Here is a 12456-nt window from a genome sequence, read left to right on the forward strand (position 1 = left end):
GAGTTCTGCTACAAAGAAACCATCATGTAGAGAGTTCAGCTTCAAACAAATCACCTGTAGAGAGTTCAGCTACAAACAAATCTCTCTGTAGAGAGATCAGCTAGAAGAAGTTACCTTGTAGAGAGTTCAGCTACAAAGAAACCATCATGTAGAGAAAACAAATCACCTGTAGAGAGTTCAGCTACAAACAAATCTCCCTATAGAAAGGTCAGCTAGAAGAAGTCACCTTGTAGAGAGTTCAGCTACAAAGAAACCATCATGTAGAGAGTTCAGCTGCAAACAAATCACCTGTATAGAGTTCAGCTACAAACAAATCTCCCTGTAGAGAGATCAGCTAGAAGAAGTTTCCTTGTAGAGAGTTCAGCTACAACAAATCTCCCTGTAGAAAGATCAGCTAGAAGAAGTTACCTTGTGGAGAGTTCAGCTACAAAGAAGCCATCATGTAGAGAGTTCAGCTGCAAACAAATCACCTGTAGAAAATTCAGCTACAAACAAATCTCCCTGTAGAGAGATCAGCTAGAAGAAATTACCTTGTAGAGAGTTCAGTTACAAAGAAACCACCATGTAGAGAGTTCAGCTGCAAAGAAATCACCCTGTAGAAAATTCAGCCACAAACAAATTGCCCTGTAGAAAGATCAGTTAGAAGAAGTTACCTTGTAGAGAGTTCAGTTACAAAGAAACCATTCTGTAAAGAGCTCAGCTGCAAAAAAATCACCTGCACAGAATTCAGCTACAAACAAACCACCCTGTAGAGAGATCAGCTAGAAGAAGTTACTTGTATATTGTTCAGTTATACAAACAATTCACCCTGTAGAGAGAGCAGTAAGAAGAAGTCACTTTGTAGAGTGTTCAGTTACAAAGAAACCACCATGGAGAGTTCTGTAATAAATATATGTATTATATATATAATTTGTACATTTACTGATAAAATAAGAAATATTTAAAGTACATCTGCTTCATCTTTTCTTCTTCCTGTGGAAAAGAAAAAAAGACAGGTTAAAAAAGTCCCAAAGCCGGCCATATATACAAATACAAAAGAAGTGAAATCTAATCCAAAACAGCCAGCTGTAGAAAAGTGTGCGGCCCTCAAAAAGGCTATGGTGAAAAAAGATGTGAAATCCAAGGTGGTGGCCAAGAAATGGCTGTGATGGTAGGTTAATGGTAAAAATTTTAATAACGGCAATTTAGGTGAATTTTTTGCCAAGACCAAGCGGCACAAAAATTCACCTGAATTGTTGTTATTGAAATTTTTACCATTAACCTACCATCACAGCCATTTCTTGGCCGCCACCTTGGATTTCACAAATTTTTTCACCATTGCCTTTTTGAGGGCCGCACACTTTTTTACAGCTGGCTGTTTTGGATTAGATTGTATTATCTGATTAGCTAATATTAATTTTACAACTTGCACACCTCGCACATGGCCGCATTATGATATCACTACTTTTTGCCGTAGTTAACTCTGCTTTACTCTGACACGCACTTTTTTTACAGCTACAAGCTGTTTTTGGATGGGATTTATGCTATCCCTCTGAAACTCTAGACTCAAACTCATCATGTCATTAGTAACTACCACACAAATAGTGAAGCAAATCCATGTCGACTGTTTCGAGATCAAAGTTGCCTACATCAAAGAAATTTCATTTTTTAAATTTATCACATGTGGTTAGATGCAACCACAGGCGCCATGCCTTGCATTCCTTTGTACATTCCAAACATTAGTTTCCCTGCCATTGCTTCAATATTTTCTCAATTGCCTCAAGATTCACATCACCGATTGCACCATACATCATAGCTCCAAACGAACTTTCAGTCATCCTTAGTCAACCTATAGACCAAATACGAAAATGATAGTTGTTTTCCGCAATACTTGCTTGGCATATAGAACAATGTGTCTTTAATCTATTCCAAAAGTTTGGTTGAGATTGTTATCTAAGTTTCTATTGTTTAGTCGCCCCCATATAATTTGCTTATTAATGGCGTGCTTAAAGATTTTAAAGAATGACACAGAGTACAGCTGTGGTCAGCAGTTATTGAAATGGGCAATGAATAGTAAGTGTATTAGTGCACGTAGCCACAAATGAACTGTGCAAAAAAACTGTGCCATTATATACATCAATTATTTAGAATTGTTACCATGCAGATCATTTTATAGCCTGTAAAAGCACCCGTACACAAATGATATGGGTACAGGCATGTACAAATGCAGTTACAACATACACAGGACACATGAATATAATACCCAACAGTTTTAAGGTGCACAATAATGTGAGATTCAAAAAAAATGTATGATATAATGACTGTGTCGTGATATACGTAGTTGTTATGAAAACAACGTCTTCACCTTTCCAGTGGCCAGCAGATGCTACCATGGTAGCAGGTCTCATATGACAGCGTATTCATGGTGTTTCTCCAAACACTGGGAGTAAGCGTACTGATGACAAGATAGTGTGACTACACTAATTTTGCAGAATCCAGATGAGTGGGTGTAGCTCCAGTATGTCTATAGACAATTAACACACATTCTTGATACATGGGTGTAGTTCACATAAGTATGTACTAGAGTTACAACAGTATTTAGATTATGGCACGCATAGTATGCTTTGAAGTTTAGTCATCAATGAGGTATTTAAAATCCAATAGATACCCTCAGGTAGGTATCTAAACTGGTTAGATACCTGTGACAATTTTTTTGTCATGTGCATTATGTGTTTTGCTGGATTCCATTCACAACAGCAGGGCTGGAGCCCATGGTCTGGCCGGTCTGGCATTGGCCGGACCATTTTTCAGCAACTTGAATTTGCAAAAAGGTTGAAATACTCTAATAGAGCAGTCAACATGATATTTTAATAGAGCAGTTAATCCAGTCATCGTGATACTCTAATAGAGCATTCACTAAGTATACAATATTAATGTTCTTAATCACTTGTTAAGCCTGTTAATTGTCTTCAAATTACTTTCCAGTGAGCTATCTTCATAGCATTGCAATGCACGTCATGCATTAGCAATTATATTACTATCAAAATTGCTTCTGTATCTCAAAAGAACTTGTATCATGAAAGCCAAATTAGCTGCTAGCTATAATATAAAATTGAATTAATTGGTACACAGTAGCTCAAAATTACCTGAATATAGTCTACCATAAAGACACTGTATGTAAAATAGCTTCCAGATGCCATTTCAGTACATGCATTTTCAAAACATTTCTCAGAGAGCATGCCCCCCAGACTTCCCTAGCTTGGCATGCTGGTGCATGCTGTAGCTAGCACATGCAAATGAGGATCACATGAAAGTATAATCTCTGATTAAATATCACATCAAATCAATAAAGTGTAGACTATGATCTCCATTGCAGTCTATGAATAGTCTGACCACTTAAAATCACAGGGCTCCAGCCCTGCACAACAACCATCCGAAATCATTGCTAGAGTGTAAAGGAAACATCACTGGATAATAAAGATGATTGTATTCATCCAGGAAGCCTATGCCAATGAGTTATTTTACTATTTCGATCAGGAAGCCGCCATTATTGGCAGTGATCAGAGCCGTAGGAGCCATGTCTAAATCAGTTATTGCCCAATTCCACAATATCTTTACTATTTTAGAGGCCTGAGGAATGGCACAATAATCACCAAGGGTGAATTATACCTGGATTTGTGCAATAGCCTATACGTAGAGTAGCAATACACCACATGACACATATTGTTGCATCTCTAGCATAGGCGGTGGAAAGGGGGGGGCTAGGGGGCTAAAGTCCCCCCTCAGAATGATATCACAACGAAATTATCTTTCTTGGAGTGGGGCTGAAAACCGTGATATAGATCGAGATACTCTAATAGAGCAGTCACTCTAATAAAGTAGTCAGTGTGTAGCGAGCTATGTAAGGATTTTTATGTAGTTTATCAGCTAGAAATGGTAGCTGGTGAGGTGGAAAGCTCTTGTCAGTTGGTTGTGACCTTTTTTTTTTTTTTTTTGGTCTCACCTTACCAAACTATAGAAATAAGCCTGGGTTAGCCCAGCCCCCCCTCATATCAACTACTTCCTCCGCCGCTGATCTCTAGTAAATACACTCAATCAGTACAATCAAGTGTGTTGCAGTGAAACCTATCTTAATGGCCACCAGTATAGAAAGACAACTTCCATGCCAAGAAGTTTGGGGAGATTTGGCCCAGCTGCACCGATTTGTTCACTATAAGTTGCATAGTTGTCTATTGTACTGACACTTTGTACTCATATCTTTACACTCAAAAGACGAATTTCACATTCATATGTACCATGAGAAAGAGAAACTCTTGGCGAACAGGATGTTACCAAATGAAGCTCAGTACACGAAAACTCCACTCATCATTTTCACAATAAAGAAACACAATCATCTGCAATACATTTCCATTGGGCCTTTTTGATGATTCTAATAGATTCATTCATATCTCATGACATGTTTGGATTATCCCAGATTTGCAGTTAGATTCTTTTAGCTTATTCTTGTGCGATTCTAACAAGCCATAGTGAGCGTTTATATCGTAAACTATCACTTGTCAAAATGATGACAAATTTGTTTGGAGGTTAAGGGGGCACACTACTAGTTCCATATGGCTTCATATGCAAAATCTTGGTTTTCATTGATCTGCGCTTGCTTTCCATTTCCTCTTGCATCAGATGTGTTTGTGGTAATTAAAAATCACCATCTTCAGTTAGAAGTACTGACTTCAAGGCTTAGGTTAGTATTTATGCCTAAAGAATTAAAATTCTACAAATTTTAGATCTAGTCTCACGTTTATCCCCTCTTGCATCAAATGTGTTTGTGGTAATTAAAAATCGCCATCTTCAGTTAGAAGTACTGGCTTAGTATTTATGCCTAAAGATTACAAATTTTAGATCTAGTCTCACAGTTTATTCTCTCTTGCATCAGATGTATTTGTGGTAATTAAAAATCACCATCTTTAGTTAGAAGTACTGACTTCAAGGCTTAGTTTAGTATTTATGCCTAAAGAATGAGAATTCTACAAATTTTGGATCTAGTCTCACAGTTTTAGTTCTACGCTTCATAAACTTTGTCATCTGCTACCTAGGTATGTTTGTAACAAAAGTATGGAAGCAATTTTTTGAAGTACTTTATCAATTGAGCTATCGAACTCTCTAAATTTCTATGAAAAACGGTAACCTAGCCATAGCAGTCATTTTTAAAAATCTGCTTCCATACTTTGAAAGTTAATGTTGGTACAAGCGACAGCAAGAATTTTTGGGGAGTTTCACAACTTGCTGTAGGAGAAGAATCGATTTTAGTGATTCACCACTTTACAGTTAAACTTCTCTCTCTTGGCATAATCTGCATTGCCATTCTAGTATAGCAGTAGTAACCATGTAACCTAATGGTCATTCAAGTCTGCCAAATCAGGAGCAAAATTAATTAGTGACAGTTAACTGTTTTTCTATTCTATCCATTGGGTAGTTGATGCAGCGGCAAGTTGATACAGCATTACAATGCTTTCCTCTGTGTGTGTGTGTGTGTGTGTGTGTGTGTGTGTGTGTGTGTGTGTGTGTGTGTGTGTGTGTGTGCATGCATGTGTGTGGGTGGAAGGGGGGAGGAGAAGGAGTGGCCTGACCATATGAGACTACATTCCAACCAGTTGCCCAAATATTTGGTTGAAAAGGGAAAAAAAACTGAGTTCAGTGGTCCAGTTCACCAGTCAAGTCTAGAGTCCAATCCAGTGATTGTACGTATACAACCAATGTCACACATTTTACACCAATCCATAGCCAGCAGCTAAGTTTTTTGAAAATTTTCTGTGCTGCCATAAATTTCAAGGTGCTATCCTTTCTTATACAGATTGCCCTTCACACCATGCAACTTTTCACAGAAGATTTTTTACATACAGAACAGTGGCCTTGATTTATAACAGTTTTAGTCAGATCCACATCATTTTTATAAAAAGACATTTCAAGCAGCATACAAAAGCTATTGACTTACAATAACAATCACAAGAATATCAGTAAAATGTTCTTGAATCTCACAGATGACATTTGTCTAGTACAAAATAGTTGTATAGAAGTCATTCCATAAAGTTTGAAAGATCTTTTTTCCTCTTCCATCACATGCGCAATTATCAAGATTCGTTTTGCATAGATCGTGTTTTCATCTCATTCTGCCATTTTATTAAGTTACAATCATGTGATACTACACACCGTATGATGTTCTGTGATGTGATGAGTCTTTTTGACGTTTATCCCACCACTGTAGTGTAAATGGGGATGATGTTACAGCAGGTTTTCTAAGTATAAACAAAGAATTTAGTTTAAAAGGATGTTTTAACACCTACATATTGTTCAAGAAAACAAGTTGATGTTGTGCTACCTCTAAAAACCAGGCACCATGCAGCTACATTGTAGCTAACTCATCTGGAATTAACCATAGATAGTATATGCTACTATGAATTAACCAACTATGTATTACTATTTTACAATAGGGTAGTTTTTTGGTTGTACAATAATATTATTGGTTAATTCTCATATTTTATAATTCATGAAATTTTTGTAATTCATTCAATTACGTTGCTATGCACTGCTAAGGAAGCGCTTGTTAAACTTTAACCAACACATTAAGCACAGAAGTATCTTCTAAACTGTTTTATAGTTTGACTATTGTGTTTTTCCCACAAATTCTCTCATCATTTTCATTTGCGTACGTAAGGGATACACCCCTTTTGAACTCGAAGCAATAGGCTATTCCTGGTAGTATACGAGGCCTGCACCAGTGTTTTTCAGTGGTTAAATGCGTGAAATCCTTAAAGGGAAGGTAGTTTACAAAGCCTGAGAAAAGTAACCACACCCGTATTTCAGTCCGCCGAAATGAAACCACCTCAGAGCAAAGTCACACCTGTGCAGAAGTTTAATACAGACTTCATTTCGCTTTTACTTTGTACGTAAAAGCTGCTTTTATCATTATTTAATGATTTTGTTCACATGGGTGCATACGGACAAACATAGATAGGTAGATAAGTAGGTAGATAATACAGTAGACTGCAGAAAAAAGTTAACGTTTCGTAATTTTAATTACGCTGTAGTAGCGTAATTACAAAGCGTAATTACGAATTATGCTCTATTGGTAACTATGAGTATATTGTATATATGGCTGGTGAAAAACTACTTTTTTGCATAATTACAGATTATGGTCAAAACGTAATTACAGTACAAACATGGTAATTACTTAGTAATCACACCGTAATTACAATTACGAAACGTTAACTTTATTTTGCAACCTACTGTAGGTACACACACACGCAATTTTACAAAAACAATTTCAGTAAACAAAGCGTGCGCCCACACGAAGGCCGGCTGTGGGCGCACACCTGGTTTAAAAATCTTTGGTACCATCATGATCGCTAATGTATGATGAATAAAATGGTAGTCGATTCATGGAAGTAGTAAGTGTGAGTGTCAAGTTATAAGATTTTGAATGGAATGGTGTAAATCTAATGCATAAATTTTGGGAATTTATGGATGCATGCACCATAGATCCTGTGAGCATCTTCATAAGTGCCATTCAAATCAAATTCTCACTAAAGTAATGTGTATAGATCCTCTGATAGCAATAAATAGTTTGAGTCTGGCCGCTTTTCCTTGCTATCAGAGAATCTATACACTTTGCTTTATTGAGAATCAAATTTGAGCGGCATTTATGAAGATGCTCACAGGACTTAAAACTATAGCAGCATCACATAGTTCTCATTAATACTTTAACAATTGTACTATCCAATTAATATTTACAACTTGCATACCTCACACATGGCCACACTCCAGTATATCGCTATACTTTTTGTTGCATTTTACTCAGCTTTACTTGTACGTGCACTTTTTATAACTATAAAGCTGTTTTTGGATGGGATACCCTTTACCCATGTGTTATTAGTGTGAAATTGGTTTGTTAATTGATCATTCACTGTTATGATTTTCATTCAATAGCTGGACGGTTTTGTGTAGATGATGTTGATAATGTTCAGCAAGAAGGTAATGATCAGATCAGTGTTAATAGAACAGCAATTGTTCCACCTCTCAAATTCACTTGTAATGGTAGAATAACCAACATCAGGGTTAGGATATCATCTGATAACACTGGGACTAATTTTCCTTATATACAAGTATGGAGACAGTCACCAACTTCACAACTCTATAGTTTAGTTGATAGAGCTCAGATTCAATCGAATCACCTCAATAATCAGTCAACTTACCTAGAAGCTAATATTCCACTTACTGGTAATAACAGTATACCATTTCTATCTGGAGATGTTATAGGATTTTATAATCCACCTGATTCTGGTTATGTAATTAGAGATATACAAACATCTGGATACAAGTTCTATGTATTCATTGGATCTAATGCTTCATCATTTGATCTAAATACTGGTGCCACTCCTGCTGACCGACAACCATTGATCCAGTTCATACTTGGTAAGTATGGTGACAGTTATTTTTGATGAGTATTTAATTATACACTTCAATATCATACAATACAATAGTACTGTATATTAGGGTTCATGAAGGTTTGGGTTTTGCTGGTCACCCTAAAACCAGTCTCATATACTTTCATGGCACCTTGGCAGTATTGGTTAGGTATAACCCAAAGTGCTGTCAGTACAACCTAAAATAAATGGTTTTTTTTTAAAAATTGTTTAGTGGAATTTTCTACTAACTGACTGACTGATGCTTTCAGACAAGCGTAAGTTGATAACAGCTAAGGTTATAGCTTGAATGTTTAACTGTGTGATGTCGTTTTAGCCAGACAGATGCCTTTTGGCATACCACAGTACATACAATGTATGCTTCATGGACTTATCTGCATCCTCCTTTGTGTCCCATTTTATGTATGTTGACAGTACAAGGTGTTGATTCACAGTAGTCCACATACTGGCTTCTCTATGTTTGATGGGAATTGTCTGTGTTTTTCATTGTGACTAGATTGATTGTGGAGACCTTTCTCCTAATGTTCTTCACTTGTAACACTGTAAACAAAAGAAATGGTCACTTCACTATTTCAGAAATTAGCATTGGGGTACATGTTCAGACAAAACACTAAGCTTGGTGCCATTTTGAATTTGGTATTCACCAGTCACAAAAATGTAAACTAACAAAAGTTAGGAGTGTTAAGTTTGATTAGGGATCAAAGAAAAAAGTACGGAAACAAGGGAGATCATCTGTACCTGCAGATATACTAGTGGACATCTAATTCCTAATTCAGTCATGGGTATAGAGTGAAGTAGGGATTAAATATCCACTAGTCATAGGCATAGCAAGCACCTCATAGTTTGGGGGGAACGGCACAATGGTAAGGATAAAATAAAAGCTGTACATGCAGAGCATACTAAACTAGGGGGTCTAAGGGCATGCCCCTCCAGGGAAGATATTTGAAAACTAATGTTCTGAGATTGAATTTCAGGGTATTTTTAGTATTTAAAACATACTTGAATCATTCCAGCAGTGCACTCTTACCTGTGTAATTTACTTCTTTGTAAGTCACAAACTTTATACGAAAATACATTTTAGAGATGTTTGTCATAATCATCGATCTGAAGTGTTGCTGAGGAGTCACTGTGCAAGTTGATAATTTATATAGTAATCTGAAACATCAGTGGTAAGTAGACAGTTGAGTACTTAAGGGATGGCTAGCCAAATTATAGGGTGCCATACCGCTTCCTACTCCTATGCTAGTATATCTTCAGGCATAGGTGACCTCACTAATAATATATTTTATGATCCATAATTGAACTTAAAATTCCTTATTATGTACATATGTAGATATTCGTCTCCATTATGTAGTAGTTCAATTTAACAAGTACACAAAAAATTTATTGTGATTTAATATCATGCACTACTCCAGCTTGTTTCAGTACTTTTTATTGATGTGCTATGGTCCCTACTCTAGTTGAAAATTTCAAACTTTTTGCGTAATTTAAAAAAATATATATTATGACTGGTGAACCCATGCACGCATACCGCATCTGAAATAATGCCGCATGCCTCAGCTATATCAATTATCGTCTAAAAAGTGAAATATCCGTTGTCAGCAATGTTCAACCTGTTACACAGCATTTAGAATCAAGAACTGTTTGGAAAGCAAGAACTGTTTGAACAGCACCTCTGCATTCAAAATAGCCACTATGAAAAATGCGGACGATTTCCATTACAAAGGGAAGCCATCATGTGCTACTGCCAAATTGACACTTTTTGCTGTCAGCAAATAGGAATGGGACACAAAGGAGGACACTGGTAAGTCCATGAAGAATACGTTGTATGTACTGTGTTATGCCAAAAGGCACCTCTTGGGCCAAAGGAATGTCAAACAGTGAAAAAATCAATCCTGTAGCCTTAGCTGTTGTTGAGTTACACTTGTGTGAAGGCATCAGTTACTCAGTCAGTCAGTAGAAAATTCTGTTGAATATTTTTTTTTTTGAAAATTCCAATTAATATATATATTTTTAAATTCTGTATCAACTTGTTGAAAGCATTTTGGGTTGCCTTGTTTGGGCTTAGTTTTGCCTAACCAATACTGCCTCATCGTCATCAGGAAAACTTGAGGCTGGTTTTTGGGTGATGTTATTTCGTGGGCCATGCCTACTCCTTCGTTGTCCCTACTATACAGTGATAGTACTGTATGATAGTGTTTAATTTACTCAACCATTTTTTTTCTTAAACGTTTCACTTGTTTAGATATTCAGTGTAATAACCTCACAACACCATTCAATGGAGAGATAACATCATGTAGTTCTGGTAGTGTTGGAGTGGGTTATGAGAGAGACACTTGTAGTTTCACATGTAACACTGGCTATGAGCTAACTGGTAGTGACACTAGGACCTGTCAAAACAATGGGAGCTGGAGTGGTAGTGATCATGTGTGTAGAAGAGGTATGTCAACACATCTTTATTAGGCCATAAGCTATGGCATGAATAACTTCATTGTTTTCAGTGCGTAAAACCTCCCATCGCCTCCCTTTCTCCCACCTTACGCCACCACAACAACATAGTGTGAGACCCCACACACTGATCAAGTAAATATGACAAGATTCTGTTATTCAATTTTTGTTAATTTGAGTGAAAGCTGGGTAATTGAGGATAGTCATGTAAAAACTATTGAAACCTTAAACCAACACAGATTTATCATACAGGATGAAAATCACCTTTAGTAAATAGTCCTAACATCAAACCTGCCCGCCTGCCTGCCTAGCTGACCACAGTCGCAAGGCTAGAGACCAAATGAAGCAGAACACAGCCACCATTAATTTTTACACCACAATAAACTCACTAGTGGAATTAGTAGAGTGGCATAGTGCGATAAGTTTTGATACAATTATGAAACTTTCCATATAACTTGTGACATATGTTTTTTATCTAGTGCCATCGCATATTTGACCTTTGGTGACATTTACAGTAGAGCTGTGAAATGATTTATATAAAAGATTATCTATATACCTAAACCAACTATCATAAATTAGATAACAAATTGTGACCAGATTTTACAAAACCAATCCAAATCGCACATCAGACAAAATCAAACTAACACCTCCAGTGGATAGCTACGCTATTGTACTAGTAATTTTGACACTCAAACTACTCGAGGCTGGTTTCATCAAACATCTTTTCTGGGTGGTGTGTAGAGCTCAAGTGGCAGTTTTAGGCCTTGTGAAGGATCTGGCTTGGCAAGAAACGGTGGTTTACTGGTGGACATCCTGATAATGTTGGCCAGACATTTTTCTGTGGATTTTGCTACATATCAGCCACTATGGAGTTAGCACAGCCCTGTAATCTCGTCTCTGGACTCCAATCATGGTCTGCCTCCATTTTGAGGTCTAACCCTTGCTCACCCCACCACCCCCCACCCTCAACCCCTTTTGTGAGCACTTGCGATACTACTTCGCTCATACAACTGCTCAGATTTTCTATCTTATTTGGCAGGAAACTCTATACAAGCAGCTACAAGTACTGAAAATGCCCTGAAGGGTAATAGATTGATGCATCTTTTGTGTAAATTTCATATGCATGCTTGCTATCCTTGGAGAGTTATGCTGGCTTGAATTCTTTAAAACCGTTTATCTCAAAACTTCTAATGTGAGATTTGGATTGTTTTTCCAAAATCCAGTCACAATTTATGTAAATCTCCGTAATCTATTGTAAATCAACCACAGTCAGATGGAAAACTTGTGGAAAGGTGTCAAACTGTTTAGGGAAGTGATAAAATTCTGGTTTAACAACCACTACTTATCAAAAAATGTGGTCCTATGATGTCACATATTATCAAGGTAATATCAATCTAATCCAAAACAGCCAACTGTAAAAAAGAGTGCAGCCCTCAAAAAGGCTATGGTGAAAAAAGATGTGAAATCCAAAGTGGTGGCCAAGAAATGGCTATGATGGTAGGTTAATGATAAAAATGTTAATAATGACAATTCAGGTGAATTTTATGCCAAG

At 36.9% G+C, this 12456-nt stretch overlaps 1 protein-coding gene across 2 annotated transcripts in view; it reads left to right on the plus strand.

The window, feature by feature from the left end:
* Window positions 1–12456, plus strand: part of LOC136257624 (uncharacterized) — a 153390-nt gene that overhangs the window by 78058 nt on the left and 62876 nt on the right. For both annotated transcript variants that reach the window (XM_066050876.1, XM_066050877.1), the window contains exons 4-5: window positions 7960–8445; window positions 10702–10896. In XM_066050876.1, coding sequence (XP_065906948.1) covers window positions 7960–8445; window positions 10702–10896 — 681 coding nt within the window. The remainder of the gene's footprint in view (window positions 1–7959; window positions 8446–10701; window positions 10897–12456) is intronic.

The sequence above is a fragment of the Dysidea avara genome, chromosome 6 (genome assembly GCF_963678975.1).
Source record: "Dysidea avara chromosome 6, odDysAvar1.4, whole genome shotgun sequence".
NCBI classification, from domain to species: Eukaryota; Metazoa; Porifera; class Demospongiae; order Dictyoceratida; family Dysideidae; genus Dysidea; species Dysidea avara.